A 26,406-nucleotide genomic window follows, 5' to 3' on the forward strand; every position below is an offset into this window, starting at 1 on the left:
TTTTTTGTTAATGTTATATTAACACTGGTTTCTTAAAGTGTCTTATCTTGCAAGTTTATCTGAAGCTTCGGTTTTTAGCATTTTAGTCAGGACATTCCCGATAGTGGTGTCATGCCAGTGAGAGGAGAGCTTCAGACTTCAACCATTTCCTGGAAACTGGTATGTACAAAGCTGAAGAAATAAGTACGATTGTGGGCAAAGATCAGTCTTTAAGCTTTTTCATTTGCTTCCTTCTTTTGACTGTCCAGAATTTCTCCTGTCATTCAGCAGAATATGGAGACTTCATCTAAAATTGGAAAATGAAAATGACTTTTGAGGAAATTACTGGTTTTTGCAAATAAGTCATAGTTTTTTAGGTAAACACCTTTTTGTCTACTAAACATTTCACAATCTTTCTACCATTTAACTAGTAAGCATTCACAAATTTCATCCCACAAAAATGTGCTGAGAAAATGTATGAAAAATGTAGCAAAAGTTCTCTTATAGCTAAATGATTTAAGACAACTAACATTGGAATAAGCTGTCAAAGGGGACTGTGGGTTTCCCCATCCCTGGAAACCTTTGAGAGGACTAAAACTTTATAATCTGTGTAGAGGAACAAAATTTGCCACCCCAATGTGTCTTTTTAGCATGTAGATTATTTTAGGCTGATTATTTTAAGAAATAAAAAGCTCAGGAAGAGATTTTGACCTTCCCCCTAACTGGCTAAAAGAATTTAGACAGAGAATTTGGCTCCAAGAAGGGAGTTATCGCCATAGATAACTACAGTATAATATGAATGAGGCGTGGTAGACAGGGAGGAACTCAAAGTTTGTTTGTTAAAATTCTTCTCTGTGCCCCATTGTTTCTGTATGGCCCAGCAAACATTTGTTTATGAAATATTTCCTCTTTTTCATCTTCCTGTGAATTGTCTTCAATCCCTTTGAAGCCTCAGATCCCAGCCCCTTCTTCTTAGCTCAGAATGGCGTACGAGCCTGTCTGCCTTGTCTGTGGGCCTCATATTCTTACGGCCCCCCCGTTAGTCCTTTACTTGGTTATTAATTATTTGATTTTCTCTTATTAATCTGTCTCATGTCAATTTAAATCTTCGATCAGCCAAAGGAACCTTGAAGGGTAAAGTCAAAATTTTCCTCCCCCACACCCAACATACAAATTTCTTGGGGCTCAGGATTCTATTATTCTCATATGTTCATCTGAATGTAAACTGAATCACTTCATGGTACTGAGGAATAATAGTAGATAGGATGTATCCTCATCACATTATTTCATTTAAGATTGTGATTAAGTTCTCAGGAGATTAGTATTATGCTGCTACTGACTGTAATTCATGTGCTACTTGAAGAAGTTCCTAGGACAAGATTAATAATGCAAGTAAAAATTAATAAAGAAAAATTGGAATTTGTGATTCTCGAAGTAAAATAAATATCGAACTTTATAGGCTTATAAATATTGACTAACGTGTATTGTCTATTAACATGGGAGAGTGGTGGGGTGTGGTGCGGCCAACGGTAGAAGTAGGGACAAAATGTACATGAGTGAGGAAGAGGAATTCCTTGATGGTTTTTGATGGAAAGAACTTAAAACCGCCCAAATGAATGAAGGTGTCTGTTTTCAATGCCCGTATCAGTGACTCACAGGAACATACAGACACACCCAGTGTTATGCTCAGGGATTTGGTCCAACAAAAGCGTTTTCTCACTTCTCAGGCGGAACGTCAACCGCTTTGATTAATGGGTACCACATTTGCTTCATTAGGAGTGCCCTTGACGAGCAACAGAAAAGAAAGAGAACATACTGCAGTTTCGATTGTTGTGGGACTCAGGTTTTCTCTCAGCACGGCATAGACGCTTGGAGACATGGGAAGAAGATCTGATGGAGAATGTGGTTCAGTTGAATCACTTCGGCTTAAAGAGATAACAAAGTACATGTTGAAAAGGATTAAAAATGACAGCTTTTTTTTTTTTAAAGATTTTATTTATTTATGTGACAGACAGAGACCACAAGCAGGCAGAGAGGCAGGCAGAGAGAGGGGAGGAAGCAGGCTCCCTGCTGAGCAGAGAGCCCGATGCGGGGCTCGATCCCAGGACCCTGAGATCATGACCCGAGCCGAAGGCAGCGGCCCAACCCACTGAGCCACCCAGGCGCCCCCAAAATGACAGCTTCTGATGACACTGTGTCAGGAACTCATTTCTAGGGCCTCATCTATTTGTTTCTTTGAGATGCCTAATTCATTGTTTGAAATCAGATCATTCAGCGTACTCTGGGATATACGACATCGAAAAAGGCAACTTTATAATTCCAGTCATGGTAGACCATGGTGCTTCCTGACTAGCTTTATGTATTAGAGCAAATGGGACATTGAGCATTAAAACACTTTATCATCAGGTGTATCAGTGCTCGGCTCCATCCTAAAATTTCATGTACAAGTGCTTTTTTTAAAAAAGAAAAATTGAGTAAGAGATATTTTACATGTGGCTAAGGTTACTTACATTGTTGAGATGGGTATAAAAACAGATGGAACGTAACCTTTGTCCCCCCTTTCTGTTGGTCTTGAAACTGGAAAAGAAAGGCAGGAAAGAAACGTTATCAATATTATTAATTTTTTAAAGCCTAGAAAAATATAAGTAATGTTAAAAAGAAGAGGGAGATTACGATTGTTTAGTGACTCACAAAAGTTTGTAGTTGAATAGATGAAACGGTATTTGAGATGAACATAAAATGTGTAAGAAGAGAATAATCTCCTGGCAGGCCTAATCTGACTTTACACACTATTGTCTCCAAAATGTGTGAGAAAAAGTGGGAGTCAACTATATTACCTGTGTTCAATGTTACAGTTTAAGTTTGATTATATTTGATTGATTTGCATATCGGGGATTTATCGTAAGTCAGTAGGGTAGCCGCAGGTCGCGTCTGTGGGTGACAGTTGCAGGCAGTTCTGCAAGATGGTGCTCGTGGATTTCGTCGCTATGGACGAGCATCTTAACGGATCATGTACACTTGCATTGGAGATACAGAATGGTGAACTTAACGTTACAGTGATGTAGCTAATTTTAGTTATATTCTTCATGTATTTAACAAATATTTACCAAATGCTTCTTTTGGTTGGGTATTATTTTAGCCCCTTAGGATACAAACAGGAAAGGCAGGTATGTGCAGACTTATGGGCAGGCCAGCAGGTGGGGAAAGAAGCGCTGATCCCTCGCCCCCTCCCTGGCAAGCAAACCGCCCAAGCAAAATCGTGAGACTACAGTAAGGCAAAAAATGTAAAGCGTATAAACCTCTGCTTTCCTTTGCAGAAACAGACTCCCATAACTCTTTTTTTTTTTTAATTTATTTGTTTGACAGACAGAGATCACAAGTAGGCTGAGAGGCAGGCAGAGAGAGAGGGGAAAGCAGGCTCCTCGCTGAGCAGAGAGCCGAAATGCAGGGCTCGATCCCATGACCCTGGGATTATGACTTGAGCCGGAGGGAGCCGTGAGTCAGCGCCATGGCCCCGTGAGTCTGGGCACAGCCACGGGTGACTGACTACTCGGGCTGGACCGCCCAGCTGTCCCTCTTCAGGAACTGTTGACACCTACTTCGTTTTTAAGGCCTTGACCGCCACATACGCGCTATGACTTATGACAGTCAAGTAAACATCAAAAGAGGAACTTCGTTTACTTTACTGCAATATGAGGTTATTTGCCAAAAGCTGACGAAAACAGGCAACAGAAAGAACCTAACCTTCGCATGGCTGGGAGCTGTAGTGTTTACCGAAGGCTTTGTCTTTGGGAATGTCAGGATAAAGGTACTTCAGAGGGTTTTCGGGAACGTTTTCAGCCATAATAACCTTGTAGTCTCGAAGGATGTCGGCGAACGGCAGAGCGGACAACCGGCCTTTGTTGTAGGGTTCCACAGAGTGGAATCGCACTTCTCCTGGAGAGACAGAAAGGGTGGGTGTGTGGGGGGGGACATTCAGGCTCCTGCAGGCATCTCTGGGCCCATTCTTCCTGCCCACATGACCTCCACGTCCCTGGCTATCAAACGAGGCCGGCCCTTCCCTGCCGTGCGGGCAGCGCTGCCTGCCAGGCGGGAGAGGACACCCACGCAGGCTGTGAGAAATCCGTGGGACTCTCTTCTGGGACAACTGTAACAACCAGCCTCCAACCCTCTGGACACATGAAGAGCAGAACACCAAGCTACACACTACTGAAAACTGAAACACCGAGAGCCAAACCCAGCACAAACGTCCCACGAGTGAGCGACAGAGCGCAGGTACCATTTTCGGAATGGTCGACCCAGGTGAAAGTTATCCCTCCGAGGTGGCTTTCACTGAATCGTAACAAAAAGGTTCCAGGCATTTTATCCTTTAACAAGAGGCGCTCCTTCTCTTTGCTAACAAAGCCCATGACATACCTAAAAATAGAACAACGCACAGTTGTATCTGATCAAACACTGTAATTTATTACATTTGTATGTATTTCGTTTACAAAGAACAGACCTAAATTCGTTCTGAATATAATAGAAAGTCAAGGAAATACTCCTGTAAGATTAAAATAAATATTAGTACTCTGTGAGGAATGTAAAAAACTGAACTATTCCCCACCCCCATCAATACACATGCTTAAAAAGAAAAAGAAAGGAAAAAACCCAACAGCTTGAAAATAAGAACCTAATGAACTCATATGGAAAATATAGCCTGTAACTCACCCATCTATCCAAAGAGGAAGAATGTGTTTCTTAATTAGATCTAATATTGCTTCAAGCCATGTCCAAAAGGTAAATGATTTACCAGGTAAGTGTTCCTATTGTAATAAACAAACATGTCAGGACAATGATTATTTTAACAGTAATGTTGATACAGTAATTCAAGTTCCACTTTTCAATAAAATACTTGCTTTAAACTTTTAAAAAATGTTTATGTATTTTAGAGAAAGAAAGCCAGAGGGGGCAGGAGCAGAGGGAGAGAGAAAATCCTGAAGCAGACTCCCCACTGAATAGGGAGCCTCATTGGATGCAGAGCTCTATCCCAGGACCCTAAGCTCATGATTGGAGAAGAAACCAAGAGCTGGCTGCCCAACTGACTGAGCCACCCAGGCACCCCAAAATACTTCCTTTAAACACAAGATACTAGTTTAGAGTTAAAAAAAAAAAAAAACCTGTATCCAGGAAACCCTCAAAATCCCAGATTATGATGTGGAGGCTGAAAAAGAAACACTACTTAAAAATTTTTTTCGGAATAATATTTTTGTTCCCCTATTTGTACCTTGCAGAACTTGGCCCAGGTGAGATGACCATCATTGTAGCTAGGCTGGACTAAAAGAAAAGAAAAGAATAAGATTTTTATTAAACAATTAAGGCTTTTCACTTTGGTGCTCAATTTATTTACTTATTTTTTTTACAAGATTTTATTTATTTACTTGACAGAGAAATAGAGAGCACAAGTAGGCAGAGAGGCAGGGAGAGGGAGAAGCAGACTCCCCGCCTAGCAGGGAGCCCAGTGTGGGGCTCGATCCCAGGACTCTGGGATCATGACCTGAGCTGAAGGCAGACATTTAATCAACTGAGCCACCCAGGTGCCCCAAGGTGCACAATTAGGACTTTACCCAGTCCCTTTTGAAAATTTCTTAAGTACCGGTTATGGGTTTGCAGAGTACTTAATGCTAGCAACAGTAAAAACGTGAAGATACCATGAGATGTATTTTCTAAGAAGAAATTCTTTTCAATGGAGGAGCTAAGATAACTTTGAAAGAGGGTGAGTGTCTAGGGCCAGGCCCCCATGAACAGATACGATATAAATTATCAGAGGAGAAGGAAGAGGAAACCACACTCTAGTAAGAATAATGAAGGAAGAAACATAGTGGACATGAACATAGCTTATATAGGAGACAGCAAGAGCTTCCTGTTGGTAAATAAACATAAAATAAATTTATATTTAGATATGGCTAGATCACCAGAAGTCCTAATTACTAATAGAAAAAGAATGGGCTCAAGATCCATTGGGCAATAAGAAGCCATTGACTACTTTGATTCAGGGCGATGAAAGGGTACAGGAGTTTCTATGTAAATTTTTAAGGAAATTATACTCATAAGGATAATTCACAAAGATCTGGAAGCACAGGGCTGCTATCTATACTGCATATTAAAAACTTTATTCACTCAACAAATAGGCCTACCACTGCAGTTTTTAAACTAAATAAGTTCAAAAAACACATTTACGTTAACCAGATTTTTTAATATTCCCCAAAGATCCGATTCATCAAACACCTGTTGAGCAGGTGCTGGATCCAAGCGGCAACCCGGCCACACTTTTGCCAAATCACACATGAGTTCACTACTGATGCGCAAATGCGTCTGCGGCCCTACTTGGCAGACAATTCTAGGATACAATTATGCTAGTACACGAATGCCATCTTAAATCTCTTTTGGTGGTAAATATGTTCACCCCAGAGTTGTCAAAATATAGATATATCTTTTGAAATTGTTTTAGAAAAATCTTACACTATAGTCACTACAGGAAGTACCAATGATTCTATTTTGCAAACTTTAAACATGTTAGTCAAAACTGAAATTTTCTTGATATGGAGAATTAAGTACTGTCTGGGTGGCTTTTAACTGCTATTAAATTCCCTGGTCCTGGAATCAGCTATTGTCGAGTTGGTTAAGGACCATCGTGATATTAGCAGCCAAGTCAAAGCACCATTAAGGCTTCACATCACACTCAGTGGAAATGGCATCAAACATCCCAGAAACTGGGAAGTGGAATGGAAAGGAAGGGGCTTTGGAACTGGACAGGCCTGGTCTGTGTCTTGGCTTTGCTATGTTCTAGCCATGCAGACCTGGTAAGTCACTTAACCTCTGCATTTCAGTATCCCCCGTCTATAAAATGGAAGGAATAATGAGTTACCCTTTCCCAAGAAAGACGACATAACATTTATCTCTGTGCTTGGCAATACAGTGGGCACTCAATAAATTGTGACTATCATTATTATTGTTAATAATAGTAATATCACCTGGCTCTTTAAAATGCTCAAGGACCCCAAACAGAGGGCAGTCTCCCGTATCTACCCACTCTCACCTGTAAGTTTCTCTGCCAACATATTGAGCTGATCTGAGTTAAGGCCACGGCCGACGTACGATGAAAACTGCCAGCTCATCACTTCCAGGAGCTGACTCAAAGTGGCAGATGGAGGGTTATTAAAGAAAACCAAGTTCTGAAATAGAGTCGTAATGATGATCATAGTCATTAATCACATTGAACACACTATAATTCAGTATCCAAAATGCCTGTTTTAAACTCTTTCGGCCAATCTAAGTTAATATACGGAATATCACTTCATCTCTGACGTGCTTTTTAACTGACACTGATTTTGTCTTTTCCTAAAGAGTTCCTTAACCCTTGTGTCCAATAAAATATATGGCTCCATCTTATCCTTGAAAGAATCATTGGGCATTTCTTAACTTTCCTTGGATTATGGGCTATCAATCAATTCATACAAGTTCTTAATACTGTCCAACAAATCACAGGGCAAATATTCTTTTCTGAAATATATCAATCTTAGGCAAAACCTATATTGAGTTATTTAATTAGTTTATTATGAATTGGTACAAGTTATACTTTGACCAAACAAAGAATCCCAAAGCACAAAAAGCTAAGCCTCAGGCTAACGTAGGGGACCCTACAATGTGAATTCGTAATTAACCTGAGTCCTGTTTTGTGAACAGTATAGTAGTCTTTCTCTTCTGATCTGGACAAGAGAACCTTCTGTATGACTAACTGCAAACAAGATTGCCTGTGCCAGAAACTGGGTCAATAATAGTGAAAGAGAAGACTTCATTTTAGATTACTGGAAAGCAGAAGGTGTGAAAGCCAAGAAAGATGTTTTAAAGACAGAAGGAGGGAAGAATTGAGTAACGTAGTGCAGTACAGGGAGAAGCATAAACTACATTGGGCAGCAAGAAAAGGAACCAACCTACAGGATTTCAGACGGTGGGAATAAAAGAGGATACAGCCTCCAACAGGAAGTGGGAGATAGGAAGGGGAGGAATGGAGAGAATTTCTAGAGAAGCTGTTTCCCCTGAACCAGAGAACTGTGTCTGGATAAATGACCAGAAGGCATAGAACCTAACTGAGGTCTGGGGACTTAGGTCTTGAAGCAGAAGAGCGTGAAGAAGAGAAAGTAGAGTTCGCTGTTGTGCTGGACTCGTGCATCTCCACCGTCCGCTGTACATGACCTGCTGCCCACATTCCTCATCCAGGAGCAGAGCGGACTCTGGGGTGGCTCGTGAGACAACTCCGGTGGCTTTCTGACAGAAGGAGGATGCTGAGGAAAGCTAAGTGCAACAGAGCTGCACACGGAGGACAGAGAAGTGACCCATCTTTCCTCCTCCACCTTGAAGTTGAATGAAAAGCTCGGAATATGTGTAGCTCCTAATGGGAATGGCGTTTAATTCCAGGGCTGTAGGCTTTTCTTGGTTTTAAGGCAGGATAACTTCTCTAGTGAGCCCGGCACTCACTGCAGCCTGCGAGGAAGTGACACATCACACACCCCACGCGGCCTTCCTCTCTGCGATTAGTCTGTCTCGGATGCCAGGCCAAGGGAGGATGAGAAGGAATCAGGCCAAGTCACCTTCCATGTTGTTTCCTTATTGGGCACATTTTTAAAGAAGGAAAAACACTCAGCGCTAACTCATCACATCTGTTCTTATTTTGCTAGGACCTAAGGTAAAAAAAAAAAATTTCCCCGAAGAGTGAATATTTGCTTTGAATTAATTAGAAATGTTATTTATATTTGACCTATTTTCTCTAGGTCTTGTGTTTCCAAGACAACACACCGAGATTTTGTAAGCGGGAACAAGAGGAAGGGCTGACTCCTAGTTTCTGGTTGCTCTCTTCCCCGGGTGTCTTTGAAGAAGAGCATCTGTTTTCAGCGAGCTTTGTAACTTGAGGCCGATTTCTGATCAATGTCTCAAATAACCACCAGATGGCATTAAAACTCAATTTGGGCCTAGAACGGATTAAATCTATAATCAACTTGAAAATTTGTCTAGTCAGAGGGTAGTTAGGCAACATTGGATGATATTCTAGTCATTTATTTGGAAACTAATTTTCTACCTTTGTAGAGAAGTCTGTGTGGTGGTGTGGCCAGAAGTAGTTAAGGAGGTGAACACAGCAGCCAGACACTAAATTCCAGACCAAGAAGTCTCCCCACAGTCCCGTTAACAGAGCCTCCGGGTGGGGCTAGAACTCTCTGTGAGGCACATTGCCGGGAGCGGATCAGACCCACAGAACTAACAAATAGCCGCCCGTCAGTTTTGCTGCCGGAATTCTTCCAGCGTCCAAGTACATCAAAAGACATCACTTTAAATATAACATGAGAGAGGATTCATGCGACTAAATATTAAATATATTGGAGTTCTGGGAGAAAACAACCTACAAAGACATGCCAAATTTCATATATATATATATATATAATATATATAAAATATGTATTCAAAATCATATATAGATGTCTTTTGATTCATATATAGATGTCTTTTGATCCTGGGATGGAGCCCCGCATCGGGCTCCCTGCTCAGTGGGGAGCCTGCTTCCTCCTCTCTCTCTGCCTGCCTCTCTGTCTACCTGTGATCTCTGTCAAATAAATAAATAAAATCTTAAAAAAAAAAAAAAAGGGTGACACTACCTCACAGAAATCTGATGATTGGGATAACAGATACCAACACATAAAAATTGTTTCTTCATTTTAAAATATGTTCAAATAGTAAAAAAATTTAAAAAAATAAAACAATGAAACAAATCAAATAGAATTAGAGGAGGAGAAATAGGAACAGAGACTCTACCTGCGAATCACTGGTTGACACATTGTACCAAATGATGGATGCCCAAGCGTTAGGTAACTGACTGACATTGGAAATCATCACCACAGGTAACGAGCTGGTCTGGTTTAAAAAAAAAAAAAAAAGAAAGAAAGAAAAGCACAGTTATTACAGGTAGTTGCACCTTGTGCTGGTTTTATTCTTGATCCTGTCCCCTAAAGGGCCAGCTCAAGCCAGCTCTACTCCTTTAATCCTGGTGTCTTCCCTGCCCTGGTTACTAAAATGGCTTGTGAAGGAACGGGAATTTTCTGAGCATATATGAATCAAGGTGTAGGGATGAAAGAAGCCATAAAAACGGGAATCCTTTCAGAGTGCTTGGTCACTTAGCTTCTCCAGCATTTTCCCTCGACATCACACAAATGTTTATACTTATATCACATACAGCAACTAGTTAGAACGTGTATTGATTTTATGGCTGTACTCTTAATAAGTTACTATAAGGAATTTAATTCTAAATTTATCTATGAAATGGATCAACATATTCAATTTATGATCTGACATCTAATTAACATCAGTGGTAGACATGGGCGTTTTCACTGCAGAAGATGGGGAGGGAAGCAATGTCGCACGCTTTATGAGAAAGACAGCGGCCTGATCTATTGTGACGCTCAGCTTAGCAGGGCTGGGACTGTTGTCCTCAGCCTCGTGGAACAAACAGGCTTTCACAGACCAGGGCGCAAATGCAATCAACCTACGTTAGTCCCTTCTCATTAACAGTGGCTGGATTTCTGTGGACAGCGAGATCCCTCCGTTAACAGCTCACCGAAACAGAAACAGAAGTGTGGGAAGAAGTGATGAGGAAGGCATTTACGGAAAATTTTTACATATCTCCACTCATTCCAATAAAAAAGGAAAAGCAGCACTCTAAAACAATACATCCCACAAATAGTATCATATTCAGGGCATGTCAACTCTTCCTTCACGCACCAGCCATTCACTGATTTAACCTGTGTGGAGCCTCTGCTACGGGCCAGGCACCGAGTCACGGCTAATGGAGTGACGGTCATGATGCCTTGCCTTCAAGGAGCTCATAGTCATGTTCGATCTAATCCTCAAAATAGGCTTTATTCCTCCTTTGAGTACAAGGGTGACTATTATAAGAGGATCAAAGCAGCGTATCGTTAATGTTCCTATCATTTGTCTTTACTCATTACATTAAAAAAGCTTTTCTTCTGAGGGAATTTCATGTACAAGTTAAATTTTTGGAAAGTGTATCGTTAAGTGACATGGTTTAAGGATACTTATTTCTCTTTAGGCTTTCCACTAACTACTCATGACTCAGAAGATCCCAGAAAGTGAACCAACAAACATGCAATCTGGGCAACCAATTATTCAATAGATATTCAACTGATAATACCCATGAAATTTGATCATTGTATTTAACCGAAAAGTATACATTCTAATAGTAGAATGTTGACTAATTAGTAACTATCTGACATACTGGTTTCCTAAAGTTTCTAAACAAAATTCTAAACAAAAATGATAAAAAGAGAATGTACTAATACCCAGAAAAGACTCAGCTTTCATCTATAAATGTCAGCCGATGGCTGAATATATTATTAGTAAATACTAATATATTATTAGTAAATACTTGATTGACACCTACCTCCAAATCTATGGTCAGGCCATAGAGGCAGATCTGTGTTTCGAAGGTTATAGAATGAAGCTCTTCAGTCACCATGTGACAACCCTAAGGAATAAAGAAATCAACTGTTATCTTACAAATGTACTGCTATCTAGTATTAGGTCTGCTTCTATAAAAATAAACAAAGTCTTAAAGTAAATACCCCAAACATTCTCTATTATGGGATAGAGAATGTTTGGGGTATTTACTTTAAGACTATTTACTATTTAAAAAAGTTATTTAGAATATATACAGAGTGAGAAATCTTATTTCCACAAAAGAATGATATCAAGGTAATTTATGACTTTTAAAATTCCTCCATATTTTCATCAGTTTAAATGCAGACCAATAATTCTTTATTTTTAATTTTTAAAAATTAGTCCTTCTGGGTTACAGACTATTATAAAAGCTAGGTATATGTATATAGATATAACACAAACAAGTCAGTGTGATAATGAATTTGTTTAAAAAGTGAAAGGAAGTATTTTTTAAGAACTAAAAAATAAAACAAAAAATAGTTGTGCAACAGAATCAGAGGGCAATCAACCCAAATTATAGGAAGAGATGGAAGGTTCCTAGGGGGATGTCGCCAAGAAAAAAGGAAAACACAAAAAACTCAGATTGACCTGTTTGACCATATTGCAAGATGTTTCCAAGTTTCAGGGTGCCTGGGTGGCCCAGCCAGTTAAGCATCTGACTCTTGATTTCAGCTCAGGTCATGATCTTAGAGTTGTGAGATGAGCCCACACTGGGCTCCCTGCTCAGCACAGAGTCTGCTTGTCCCTCTCCCTCTCTTCCTCCCCTCCCTGTGCACTCTGTCTCTCTCAAATAAATAAATAAATATTTTAAAAAATCTTATTAAAAAGAAAGAAGAAATTTTCGAGTTTTGAAGAAAAGTTTTGGGCTACATTAGTGACAGTTACATAAAATAAATTGATTGAATAAAGTGAAATTAAGGCAACTAATAAATCCAGGTAAAATTGGAAGTAATACAAGAGTGGAAATGCAATTATACTATGATATAGGGTTCAGCTGTTAATAATTTTTATATATCCATACTAACGTTAACGCTGAACATATTGACTAAACCAAACTATGTTCTATAATGATACTGTGAAGATGGGCAAAATTTATATATACAAAAAGCTGGCATAAAAGAGCCACAGTTTTCTTTTATAGAAAGAATTCAGGAGCTAAATATATAAACTTTTTAAAAATCAAGAAACATTAGTGTGATATTAGCATAATATTAGCATGTAAGACTCAAAAAATGATCGTCTCTGGAAAGTAGGTTTGGGATGGGAAGGAGTGGGACAGAAATTGCTGTTTTTCTCTAATGAAGTCTACGGTATCTTGCTATGTGCCCAGGACCAGCAGCATTATCAGCATCTAAAAACTGGTTAGAAAAATAGGATCTCTGGTCTCATCCCAAGCCAGGAATGAGTCTGCATTTTAAGAGGGCGCCTGGGTGGCTCAGTGGGTTAAGCCGCTGCCTTCGGCTCAGGTCATGATCTCAGGGTCCTAGGATCGAGTCCCGCATCGGGCTCTCTGCTCAGCAGGGAGCCTGCTTCCCTCTCTCTCTCTCTGTCTGCCTCTCCATCTACTTGTAATTTCTCTCTGTCAAATAAATAAATAAAATCTTAAAAAAAAAAAAAAAAAAAAAGAAGAGCTTCAGGTGGAATTTGGAGATGATGAGTGTCCGTGTGCTTCATCCACATTGTGTTTAGTTTCAAAAGAGATGTGGAAAATTTGGAGATGATGCAGAAGGATTAAACAACTTCATTTTTAAATTTATTTATATATAATTTTAAGTAGTCTCCTTGCCCAGCAGAGAGCCCAACATGGGGTCTGAACTAACAACCCTGAGATCAAGATCTGAAATCAAGAGCTGGACACTTAATCAACTGAGCCACCCAGGCTCCCTGAAGGCTTAGACAGTGTTAAAAAATAAGGCCTGTGGGAATCTATAAATGGAAGAAGACTTATTGAGACTAGCAATGTCAGTGTGGCGTTGGGGGCAGCAGAGTCATCCCTAGGAGAAATGATCCAATATTGAGTAAGCATTAATTCCAAGTTGTAATCTACTTGTATTAAATTTCAAATGATAAAATTAGTTCTAATATGATGATGTGAAGGACAATTGCGTGAGGAAGTCTTCACTGACAATGAGGAATGTTAAACTTAGGGTTTGTTACAGAGAAGGAAGGAGAGAATTAATGAGTCCTCCCTCCCTTGGGTTAGATCACGGTGGGTGCCTTACACTGACTTGAGGTAGCAGAGTCACTACAGTGGTAATGCTTCTTACTGGGTTAGTAGAAAGTTATGCTAATGGAAACTGTGCTTGAAATTCCCTTAGACCACCCCTAAAATGATTCCCAGTACATCCAACACACAAAACACCCAGCCCCCCGACCCCTCCCATATTGAAATAAATAAATTGCTGTTTCTTCAGTTGCGCATGAGATGAAGTAGTCAGCTTGGGTTTAGGCACCAAGTTGAGCAAAACCCACATTTTTTAAACAGAAAATCTCACCGCCCTGTAGGATGCTTCCACTATGCAAACCCTGAGACAAATGAAGAATCCATAATTTTGTGTTCACCAATGAGTGTCTTTCACATTCCCAGTAAGTTCAATGGTGGACAGGATGATCTAAGTCTGCACAGAACGTTAAAGAGGCCTGAGACAAGCACACAGAAGGAAGCTTACATACCACATGTCTAAACATTTAACCATTATAAATCAAGTTAACAATTGTTCAAGTATGGTATAGTCTCCTGCCTTGACATCTAAGCTTTCATATGACCTAACTGACCAGATTTTAACTACTCAAAGTTCCAATGGAACATGGTAGCTTGGAGAGATCAAGGCCATTCTGGACAATTGCCCATCCCCTGTCCTCCACCTCTGTGAGGGGCCTCACTGACCGGTGTGGCCCAGAGGCTTCTGCTTGTGCCTTGTGCAAATGTTTGCATTGATGGTGCTGTCTGTGCTTGGGACTCTGGGACACTGCCTTGACCCCACAGACATCCCCCTCTGTGGGGAAGGCCACAGCTGGAGGACAGCTGAAGGGAGTCTTTTTGAGTGTGAGGTCCCAGCCATGCCCCATACTAGCCTCTATGGTTTAATTTATACAAATAACACACATGTAATTATTATGATGGATAATTTCCTTAGATCTTTGTGTCAGGGCACCTGTGTGTTCCCCACCAAAGAGTGAGAAACCAGGACTCCACAGACAGAGCAATGGCACTCAGACTTGTCCCTTAGCTTTGGAAGAAGACTACATGCTTTAGTTACACGTCACTGAACTGGAATGTGGACGGTGAGAGGTCTCCTCAGTGACACAAACTAATTTCTTTTGTATTTTTAAGATTTTTTATTTATTTGAGAGAGAACAGGGGAAAGTGCAGAGAGAGAGAATCTTCAAACTCCCCACTGAGTGTGAAGCCCAATGCGGGGCTCAATCCCAGGACCCCGAGATCATGACCTGAGTGGAAGTCAGATGTCTGACCCCTGAGCCACCCAGGTGCCCCTCAGACTAATACCTAACGGTTACCTCCAGCCCCTGGGGCAGTTGCGAGGCACATTGAGAATGAAATCCAGCAAGGATGCGACTATAATGCTCGTGCCTGGGGAAAAGCATCGCTGACAAAAGGAAGCAGCATTAACATTCAAAGCTCACATGGCCGTAGGTCATGGTCTTTATTCCTTTCTGAGTGTGGTCCAAGCCAGGGACAATATTCAATTTCTCATTCCCAGGATCCATTCTTTGTAGACTGGGGAAAACACCACAGATAAGATGCACCATTCATGGCTGTGTTTAAAAGCCATCATGTGAGATGATTATGGATTTAAAATACCCAAATTTATGATTTTTTTTATATGCCACTGAATAATGTAACTGGATTGACTTCATTATACTTGTAAAGAAAAACACACATGGGATAATATGCTAAGAAACTGGAAAATTGGCAGAACTACTTGACAGGCTCCTGGAAAAAAAAATATACACAGTCTTTAAAAGGTAGGTATAGATGTCATCATTCTTTTTTTCTTTCCTCTGCTCAATGCCTAATAATATACCCTGGAAATCTAGAGTATGTTAACAAATAGTTATGGCTTTTGACTTCAGAGGAAACCTCTGCTAAGAAAATACAACTAGGGGGTGCCTGGGTGGCTCATTTGGTTAGGCAACTGCCTTCAGCTCAGGTCATGATCCCAGAGTGTCGGGATCAAGCCCCAGATCGGGCTCCCAGCTCCACTGGGAGTCTGCTTCTCCCTCTGACTTTCTCTCCTCTCATGCCCTCCCTTTCTCTCTCATATAAATGAATAAAACCTTACCAAAAAAAGTCTGTTTCCTGGGTTATCTCTCTAAAAAAAAAAAAAAGAAAGAAAGAAAGAAAGAAAAGAAAATACAACCAGGATAAGGCTAATTTTCATCTAAGTTCTTTGCTCACTTTTTAAAAAAAGTTTATTTCTTTATTTGAGAGAGGAGCACACACAAGTGGGGGGAGGAGCAGAAGGAGAGGAATAAGCAGGCTCCCCACTGGGCACAGAGCCCCGAGGAGGGCTGGTTCCCAGGACCCTGAGATCACGACCTGAGCTGGAGCGCAGAGCTGGACGCTTAATCGCCGGAGCCACCCAGGCGCCCCTCCTCGCTCATCTCTTAACAAGCCGGAATCTCTGATAATGTTGCACGGAGTAGAAAACAACTAACAATAGTATCCCAGTCATTGAATGAATATTTGTTGAATACCTATCACGTGCTAGACACTGGGTTAGATGCTGGGAAACAGTGATAAAAGAGGGAAATAGTGGTACAGTCCCAGGAGAGATAGACCTCAATCACAGAATCATAGGAAATAAACGGAGATTGACAACGAATACTCAAGCCATAGAATGAGGGGGCTCCATGGGCGGCGTCCCATAAATCGTCTACATTTTTACTGTTATTCTTGTATCGACATCTTTTTTAAAGGCGTTGCCACTACTTGAACTGTTCGGGAGGAAATCAACTTTCTGCGAAAACGCCTGGTCTAGTTGGCAGGTGAGCAGCGTATCTGTGTTTGAGAACAGCGAACCTGGAAAGAACATCTGTTTGGCTCTTTTGTTCCGTGAAACCCTAGTCGCCCAGGCTTTACTAATAGCTCCTTTGTGCTTCATGACTTCCCACCACGCAAGCAAAATTACCCAACCCCGCAGTCTGGGCGAGAACTGTCGCTGGTCAGTGACCGCGCACGGACAAAGAGTGAACTCCAGAGGCTGCCGTACCAGTTTGCCTGTTCATACCGTTCCACATTTCAACGACGACTCTCCAGCCACCTTTTTGCCCGAGAAGGACCTCTGGGAAAGCCTGCTTCCTGGGAATGTTTATTTTATAGGGACCGTCTGACGCCTTCCAGGTTTGGCCATTTACTAGTGATGGGATTGTGTGTTCGTGGTGGCTCTTTCAAGGAAAGGACGAAGGTAGGACACAGAGTCAGTAGTGGCTAACCTTGGTTTTGTGACAGCACGTTCACAGATTTCCATGGGGGGTTGTGAAATGCCAAAGCAAATTATTAGAATTAAATTCCTTTTAAAAAAAAAAGAAGAAGAAGAAGCAAAGAGCAGACTCTCTGTTGCACTTTCACAGATTACAGAACCTTAGTCAAGAAAGCTTCAGAAACGGTCTAAATCCAATAGTTTACATATGTTTTTTAACCTTAAAACATAGTCTTGAAAAGAAATTCATCACCTGGGTTCCAATCTGTAAAATACATAAAATAAAGCTACCTTGACTGAAACAGGGGTGAGGGGCCCAGAGCTCCACCTTTCACCAACCTCCCGCCCCCAAATCCAGAGATGGCTCCTTGGGCTCCTGTGGTTGTTCTGGGACAGAATGAGTCGAATGCAACTTCCTCCCGTTATCTAGCCCGACAGCCAGGACCCCCTGCACATCCTGACCGACCACCTCTTTGTGGGTAACGTGAGTCAAAGAGCCAGTAACAGTAACAGCCGGTGCTGTTGGACTCACGTGCTAGGGAGTGCGAGGGAGATTCAGGGAGGCGCCCCTAGGGAAACTATCATTCATGAGATTTTTGTATGTTCTCAATCATTTAGTAAGTATCCAGTCCAACCTCTGACAACCACAAAAGCAGAACTAAGTGGGCCAATCTGTGTGTGTGTGTGTGTGTCTGTGTGTGCGTGTAGCAGATACGGGTGGGGTGGGGTGGTAGTAGGACCCCAAGACGTGATCCTACAGAAAGGGCCTACACATCCATACATGGTGCTTTGAGGACTCAGGGACCTGGAGCCAGAGGAGGACATGCTCAGGGACCCTGGAAAGGGACCACCTCCAGCCAAGCGCTTTGGCAGGTGGGTAGAGAAGGGGAAGCATCAGCACTTTGTCCTAAATCAGGGACCGTCTTTACAGATCTTTCCCCACCTGTGTGAACATGTTTCTTTACAAAGGGGCAGCCTGGGAAGGGGAGCCAAAGCAGACACGTGCGCAGCGCGCCTGGCCGACTCTCCCAAGCCCATCTCACCTGATCCTCTAAACGAGGCTGTAAGCGCAGGTCAACCCGATCCCCATTTTGGGGAGTTAGTGAGGGTAAGCGGCTTGCACGAGGCCAGCTGCCTGCAAGAGGCAGCCCCCAACACGCTGCTATTTCCGACCCCCAACTGACGCACAGAGGAGACAGGGAGAGGTCAACAAATTTTCCTGAGAAAGCATTATTTTCAGTTTCTTTAGACTTCAAAAGGATTCTGGTGTGGGAGAGCGATAGGATCTCGGAGTCGGGGGCAAAGTGGGAACAGTACGACAGCGGCTGGAGGGCAGGAGAAAGGCGAGACGCTACCCGCGCAGTCACAACGACCCCCCTTTTAGGAATCCCCGCAAACCGAGGGAGCACACTGAGGCGCGGGGCACGAGGAGGTTGGGCCGCATCTCCCCACCCGGGTTTTATGATCCCAGATGCAGCACCGCACAGTGGCCAAGAGCATGGACGTGGGAGCCAGACTGCCATGGCTGGAATCTTGGCCTGACCACCCTGTGCCTCAGTTTCCCTACCTAAAATAAGTGCACAAACAGTCCCTACTTCATAGCACTGTCAAAGAATTCCATGTACCAGTGTCAGTGAAGCTGCTGGTGCCCAGCATAAGGTTAATGCCACGGGGGATTTGTTAAATCCGTTCTTATTGGGCTGTGAACTCCCACTGCGGGTGCTCAGATAAGCGACGCCTACCATTTGAAATCTGAAAATGAGCTATCATGCCCCAGCTTCCTGTTCTCCTGACATTTTGGTTACTACCATCTCTGGCCCTGTGACTTTATGAACTCTACCTTATCGCTAGATCTTCCCCGAGCTTTTTCCAGACTTCTTTTGATCGCTCCTACTGCCTGGCCAAGCCCCTGATTTCTTTTCTTTCTGAGCCCACTTCATATGTTTTTCACTTTTCAGTAGTTCCTATATTACATGAAACAACTCTCTGCTCTGTGTGTTTTCCATGTACCTAGGCATCATACCAGGATTCTATCAGTAGGGGGAGCTCAAGGAACAGCTTAAGAGAAAATCGAGCCGGCCAACTTAGGGGAAAAAGGGAAGAATAAAATCATTCTGACACGACTGCACCATTTTGTTATTAATCAGAAAATAAGAGGAAATACATTCAGAGTAATGTAAGTAGACACTGTCGATGAGACATTGCTTGGTTATCATATAGTGGAAGGTGATTTACGCAGAGTTCTGCTCTAGGGAAGCCCCAGTAAAGACTCTGGTTTTACATTCTTAAAGACGACAAGGTGTCGGAGAAGCCGAGCTCTTTACATTTATTCCCATTTGATCTGTTTTACTGAGGAACAGCTCAGAAGCACCGTGTTTAGTCTATTCAGACTTAGCAAATACTGTTCGGGGACGTGATGCTGCATGAAATGTTCGCAGCTCTGGCCAAAATCGCAGTGAGATGCATAAAATGACTTTTTATTTATAATGTGCTAATGTTTCAATTAGGAAATTGGGAAAATCTTTATGGATTTCTATGAGGTGGGAACCATAATTCCTACTTATCTGGTTTACGAGAATTTCCTTAAATTCAAAAGCTCTGCCTCCGTGATATCGGGCTGTAGAGACCTGTTTGCTGCTTGGCCCTAAACCAAGGCTGTACCCTGAAAGGCTTAGCTCAACTTTGCTGCAGCTGTGATATTTGGCAAATGCCCTTTAAGATACAATTAAGGGAATCAAGTATTCTTGGAAGGGGAAATGCAGAGCATTAAATGTTATAGTCAATCTTCGTGGTTTTGTGGGGAGGGCTAGATTGATTGCAGTTGAATGCTGGGTTTATAAAGTGCTTTTTCCTTCCAGATAATTCAAAGAGATTTCTCTTAGCAGCGGTGACTGTAAAGCCAGGAGAATGAATCCATACCAACCACACCAGAAATAAGTCTCCCTGCTTTATAACAGCCTTGAGTAGATGACCTTACACATACCGCATCTCTGAGCAGAGCGCATTGGGCGCTACTATCCTGATCTGTTAGAGGAAAAACATGTGATATTTCTCCATCAGATCATTTGCAAAGGATCACATTTTCAGTCACTGTCAGAATGGACTCAAACCCAGGTTTGCTAATTCCAAACAGGTCCTAGCAATCTAGGCCAATGAAACAGATGATCTCCAAGGCCGCTTTCAAACCAGGATCTGACCGCTCTATCATTTACTGACTCAAATGCAAACACTTGGACCACATCCGTGTGTGCTGTTAATCAGTTCATCCAGTGGGATGCAAACCTTATGTATATGGGCAAAGTGATACCATAAATTAATAGGGTGTTTTTCACCTGCGATTTTCACATTATAGGTCATTAAGTTTGAGATGTGCCTCAAATGAGTGATTTTAAGGTATCTTGTAATAGTGGAGGGCTGACTCAAGACTTATGGCACACCTGTAAAATGCAATATGGGCGCCACTTTGAGTGTTGCTCTCCAAGAGTATTAAGGGTAGGGAAAGCTGTTCATCTTACATTGTTATGAGGGGAAAAAAGCAGGTTATGAAACAATCTGTAAATATGTATATATAAAAGTAATATATACATAGATAAAGATCTAGAATGATATGAACCAAGATGTTAATAGTTGTTCTTTTAAGAGGGTGTTATTATTTTTTTCATTTATTTGAGACAGAGAGAGACACAGAGCATTAAAGCAGGAGGGGGCAGAGAGACAGGAAGAATCAGATTCCCTCCCCTGCCCCCTAAAGCAGGGAGTCTGACGTGGGGCTGGATCCCAGGATCCTGGGATCATGACCCAAGCTGAAGGCAGATGCCTGCCGAACAACTGAACCACCAGGTACTCCAAGAAGGTCTTTTTATATGCAATTTCTGGTTTTCTCCTTTTTTTTTTTAAAGACTTTATTTATTTATTCATTTGACAGAGAGAGATCACAAGTAGGCAGAGAGGCAGGCAGAGACAGAGAGGAGGAAGCAGGCTCCCCACCAAGGAGAAAGCCCAATGCGGGGCTCGATCCCAGGACCCTGGGATCATGACCTGAACCGAAGGCAGAAGCTTTAACCCTCTGAGCCACCCAGGCGCCCCTTTCTCCTTTTTAAGACAAAATTTCTTATCTTGTCTGCAATTCTCAAGCTTTAATTTGTAACCAGAGAAACACAAATGTCACTTTCTATAAAACTATAAAGGGCAGCTTTAAAGCTTTAAAAAAAATAAGAGATGATAAGGCTATTTCCTTAGAAACCGATCTTGTGAAAACATTCTGTACCTCATTTCCTTTGCCTCCGGCACCGGACTTCATTTCCTTCGGTTGCTTTGCAAACAAAGAATGACACCATTTAGACGGAGAAGCACTATCAATCAAATATCAAGTTGGTCATACCCATTATAGCGATTTTCTTGGCCACAATTTTGTCTTTTAGAACAGTAACCCGACGTCTTCTAATTCATGGAAACCTAACATAGTTGCCCAGATTCAACAGAAAGAAGTTCTCTGTTTCAGCTCATGAGACGCTGCTGTAGAAACTACCTCGGAGGTAAATGAACAAGTTGGAATACTCTTAAGACTGTGTTTTTCAGCCAACATTTTGGAAAGAGGAAATCATGCTGCGATGTTTATCATCTACTCAGCACTCTTTTGTACCTGGAAGGGAGCGTCTGAGCTAAGCTGTGATGATTCTCGGTCCCTGTGAAAGCTAGTCCAACACAGAGGACCGGGAAAACAAATGATGAGGTAGTGTCCCACGGTACAGGAAGCTACTAAAGGCATTAGAGACTTAGTGACACAAGAGGGTTCAGGATATAGATTACTTAACTTAAAGAAAAAGGTAGATGACAAGTGTATATAGTGTGTACAGTCTGATCCCACTTGAAAAGTACATACACATGTATATATGTAAAAGAATAAAAGCAAAAGTAGTTAATAGTGTTACAAGGTAGTGACATACAGATGATTTTTAATTTTTAAATTTTTGCCTCCCTGATTTTCCGCATTTAGTTTTGTATTAAAAATCAATTAAAGTTATTATGCAAAAGATAATACATTTAAAAATGCTTTGCAACTAGAAGAGGACTGTAAAAAGTAAGATTTTGTTAATTTATATATTATACCTGCTGGAAGAAAGACCTAACCACTTTTTCATATGTCCCTTGTTCTTTTCCACATGACTTATTTTGAGAGACAAACAGCTCTAAGTTAAGGGTCTCTTGCAGCTTTACTTATTATCAAACATTGTCCATTACTGAAATTTTCTCAAGGATAGAAACTGAATGTAAGCAAAAAGAGAGCTAGTTATAAGGATGTATAACACAGGACTTGTCACTATACTTTATCCATCTCACACTGGAGGGATTCAGTTAAAAAGAAATGTACTCTTCAATACTAAAGATCAAACAAAAACAAAATCGAAACTAAAACCCAGCATAAATTGGTATATGCAGCTACCTATTAACCTGCATTTTATCTTTTAGAAAGACCCTTTGGGGCTGATTCGGTGGTGCCCCGGCACTCAGGTGAGGTACTTCCTAAGTGCTAATAACCCAGAAGTAACATGCATCTGGCAAGAAAGTGGTAGAGTCTTTGGAAATCTAAGAACCATACAAAGAATTAGAAAGAAAGCAGGAAGGGAACTCTAGGTTAAGAGGAAGTGGTAAAAACAAGAGGCAACAGGGTGAGGCTGGGTTAGAAGCTTTCTAGACATGCCAAAGCAGACCATACACGACCGCCATACCCAGGAACATCCTACTTCCTCAAGCTACTCCGAAAATGAAAGCACTTTCGGCCCAACACATTGTTGCTGGATAGCATGTCTTGAGGAGATTTTAAAAAGTAGAAAATAAATCAGGAATACCTATCTGTTATAAGACCAATTATCTCTGTCATCTTTATCAAAATATACAGACCAATTGTCTAGATACTTGATCAAGGTACTATATCACCAATGTTGAGAACTCAGACTTCTGAGTTAAGGTTCCATGTTCTTTCTGCCATTTTTAATTCTTCAATGATGGCATGTTTTATTTCTTAATATGGCCCTTAATCGCATACAAGAACCCCCCCCCAGACCCAAAATACATTGAATTATAAGACCTATTTAAAAAGATGTATCTGATTTGGGGAGGGGGAGAAGCTTGTGTAATTGGAACTCACCAAATGTCGAAATTCTACCGAGAGACTCCCATTAGAAGATTCTTCAATGGACATGGCTTTGACATGAGTTCCACAAAGGACAAATCTTCGATTGCTGGGGGAAAATCTTAGCTATTTACATGGTCTCAGACAAAATATATTTATGAGACCAGCAAAAAAATTCCAAAATAAATTTCTTACCTTAGAGTTGAAACATTCCTGTAAAACCAAGAAGATTCCTTAAAATGAGCTATTTTATAGATCTAGTAAAAACAGTCTTTGATACTTTAGAGGGTAGTATAATAAAGTCATAAATTTTCAAGTCTTTATAGTAAAATTTTTTAAAGTAAGTCTTCATTGGAGTTCTATTAAATGTTTGAACTTCAAAGTCAAATATTTGAAGTACATTGATATGTAATGTTAGAGAAATACATTGAAAAGTTTGAAATCATTCTATAAAAATGAAGTTCTTTTTAAAAAGTCTCACATTTCATGTTTCAAAATGAAATTAGAAACTTACTTGTCAATTGATGCTTTCACCTTTACCTGATAGTTTAGTTCTGGCAATTTTATTAGTAGTCTGAAAAGACACATAAATAAAGAATCAGAAGTAAAAATGAATAGTGTTAAGAGCCTTTTTTATGTCTTAAAATTTAAATATATTTATGTCATATATATAAATAAAATTTAGGTTATTTCTAGTTATATGTTAGTGTGTTTTAAAAATGTCCAACTCATTGTTGCATCACTATGTTGCACACCTGAAATCAATATAACACCATATACTATCCTGGAATTAAAATACAATGAAAATAATTAAGAACAAAAATGTTCAATTCTTTTTTAGTTTGTCACGTTACTGATATTGACACCAGCCACTTAATATCATCCTGACAGACATCTGGGAAGTATTTTCAGTTGATGTGCGTTGGATAATACATGGCTAGGTCAGAAAAATAGCTATACATTTTGGTTAAAGCCCACATTTGGATTAAAGGTAAAAATATAAGAAAAATTCTTTGCAAGTTTATTAATATGGCTACATTTTATTCTCAGATCATAAAAAATTGTAAGTTTCAAGAAACTAAATATTTTGATGGCTGCTGTTTTATGGTAAAAACACTGAGAAAGACCAGACCTGTGAAAAATTCCAATTCGAATGCATTTGCAATCTTTAAATACACAATGAAAGTAACAGCAAAAATGTTCATAACTAAAAACGATCCAACGCCAAACAAAGAAGTGACTAAAGATCAGAATAGCAATCCCTTAATTTCTTCTTCTGGTGAATAAAGCTCCTCCTTTATTCTTTCGCTTTCCCAACTCCTTTGATTTGTAGCCTTTGATATAACCTCTTTCTGGGTTCAGTCCAGTTTCAGAGATATTAATTCAATCCCTCATTCACTCATCTCAAGCCTCATTCATTCACTCAGCATGTGCTGAGCGCCTCGTCAACACCCAGTACAGCCCTAGGTGCTAGGGAACTGGCGTAGTGAAGAGTGGGGAAGGGAGAAGTTTGGCCGTGGCTACCCAGGAAAAGAAGTCCAGCTCAACAGAGAAGACGGATTATGGAGAACGGTGATAAGCAACGGATGGGCACGAGAGAGATACGATCACAGAGGAGAGTCCAAACAAAAGAGTGGGTAGAATGTGACAAAAGTTCCTTAAAAATCCTATATGAAGCACAGGATTGGTTTTAGGGTTTGGAGTATCATGTGTGCACTTGTTAGCAGTGAGGGGTGAAGAGGTCACATGAATTAGGGCAGGAAGGATCATACTTCAGGATCCGAGTCACCAGAAGATGCAGACTAAAGGGAGATCCATATCACCCCTTCCTTTGAAATAGGAGATGGAATGCTATGGTAGGAATGGGTTTTAGGGGAAATCTTGAATACTAAGTCATCTATCAGTGAATACTAAGATCATCTACCAAGACAGTGGAGAACAAGGTACAGAGGTGGAGGACAGGGACCCAACAGACAGGTGGAAGAGGAAAGTAGGAACACTAAAGCAGGGACGAATGGTCAATGCCCCTGGTCATCAGTTCAAAGAACATGCAAGGTGAGGCCCATTTGGGGGCCTCTTCCACTCAGAACTCCTGGCTGTGCGATCTCTGCTCATCTCTTTTGTCCCGGAGAGCTTCTTAGACTTATTGCGTCACCAGTGGGGTGCCTCTGGGAAAAGTAGGGTGCTCACCACCCCTCTACCCTCTTTCCCTTTAGTGCTACTATCTTCTGGGTTATAGAGAGATGTGGGGATAAGGAATGAACAGCTCTTGAAAATCATGAAATTTTAAGAGGGAACCTGGCCTCTGGCTTTTGTTCCTGGTTCTTAAGTCTTGCTGCAGAATTCATGCAAAGGAAATGATTAAGAATTTCATGTGACGTATTTAAAATGCAAACTGAAGGAAAATGCTCTCCCTTTAAAAATGGAGTTCTGAGGTGACGGATGTTAACTAAACTTTTTGTAGTAATCATTTTGCAGTTTATGTAAGCCAAGTCATTCTGCTGTACAGCTTTAATTTCTATAGTCCTGTATGTCAATTACATCTCAATAAAATGGAGATTAACAAAATGAAATAAAAATAAAAATAAAGTTCTGATAGTGATAGGGGATCAGGAACCTATCGTGGGGCCCTAAATCACTACCTCAGCATCATCACCACTTGTCCTGGTCAAAGGTGACTCAGTGATTAGGAATTTAAAGCTTGAGGGCCTTAGAGATTGATGTATGATGAAGATCTTTGAAAGTTCAAGCTCAAATTCATGATTTTGAGTGTCATTAGGGAAAATGATACGTTTTGGTTACTCATGCTAATGAAAAGGGTCAAATGCATAGACAAAGCAACAATCGCACAAAAGTCATAGGTCTTTAAATCAGGTACCTAGTGGGATACATGGGAGATTACAGCATTGAGAGTTTTCAGGAAAATCCTATAAACTAGTTGCTGGGCAATCACAGGCGAAGAATGTGCCACTTTTATTTCCTGGGTAAGATATTCAAAGCCTTCCATACTGTGTCCCCCGTCTACACAATTCTACCTCTCCCTGCTGCACATCTTGCAAAACAGACCAGGGAGTCATTACTGCTGTAGTCTCACTCTCCTGCCCGCCCACTCTCCTTTCCCTCTCTGCTCCTCCCCCAAGGTCCCTCCTCCAAGCGACCACAAAGACTCCTCCAGACTCTCTAGCCTTCTCCCAAGTCAGTCTTTCCAGCACCCGACCCCACGACGCCGGACCCTGCGATTCCATCCTCTCACGCTGACATCCCTCACGTCCTCATCTTTACTGTCATGTTCTCTCCAAGCGGGGTCCT

The 26,406-nt window shown here is 41.1% G+C and overlaps 1 protein-coding gene across 1 annotated transcript in view; it reads right to left on the minus strand.

Moving 5' to 3' along the window:
* STAT4 (signal transducer and activator of transcription 4) overlaps positions 1 to 26,406 on the minus strand; it is a 98,406-nt gene continuing 72,000 nt past the window's right edge. The window contains exons 11-24 of the mRNA XM_044241187.1: positions 23,612 to 23,671; positions 23,293 to 23,310; positions 23,113 to 23,206; positions 21,232 to 21,276; positions 11,465 to 11,548; positions 9,823 to 9,921; positions 7,058 to 7,193; positions 5,246 to 5,295; positions 4,690 to 4,784; positions 4,259 to 4,395; positions 3,724 to 3,915; positions 2,490 to 2,556; positions 1,796 to 1,904; positions 1 to 286 (exon numbers count right to left, since the gene is read on the minus strand). Coding sequence (XP_044097122.1) covers positions 260 to 286; positions 1,796 to 1,904; positions 2,490 to 2,556; positions 3,724 to 3,915; positions 4,259 to 4,395; positions 4,690 to 4,784; positions 5,246 to 5,295; positions 7,058 to 7,193; positions 9,823 to 9,921; positions 11,465 to 11,548; positions 21,232 to 21,276; positions 23,113 to 23,206; positions 23,293 to 23,310; positions 23,612 to 23,671 — 1,213 coding nt within the window. The 3' untranslated portion in view covers positions 1 to 259. The remainder of the gene's footprint in view (positions 287 to 1,795; positions 1,905 to 2,489; positions 2,557 to 3,723; positions 3,916 to 4,258; positions 4,396 to 4,689; positions 4,785 to 5,245; positions 5,296 to 7,057; positions 7,194 to 9,822; positions 9,922 to 11,464; positions 11,549 to 21,231; positions 21,277 to 23,112; positions 23,207 to 23,292; positions 23,311 to 23,611; positions 23,672 to 26,406) is intronic.

This window comes from Neovison vison, chromosome 3 (genome assembly GCF_020171115.1).
Source record: "Neovison vison isolate M4711 chromosome 3, ASM_NN_V1, whole genome shotgun sequence".
Taxonomy (NCBI): domain Eukaryota; kingdom Metazoa; phylum Chordata; class Mammalia; order Carnivora; family Mustelidae; genus Neogale; species Neogale vison.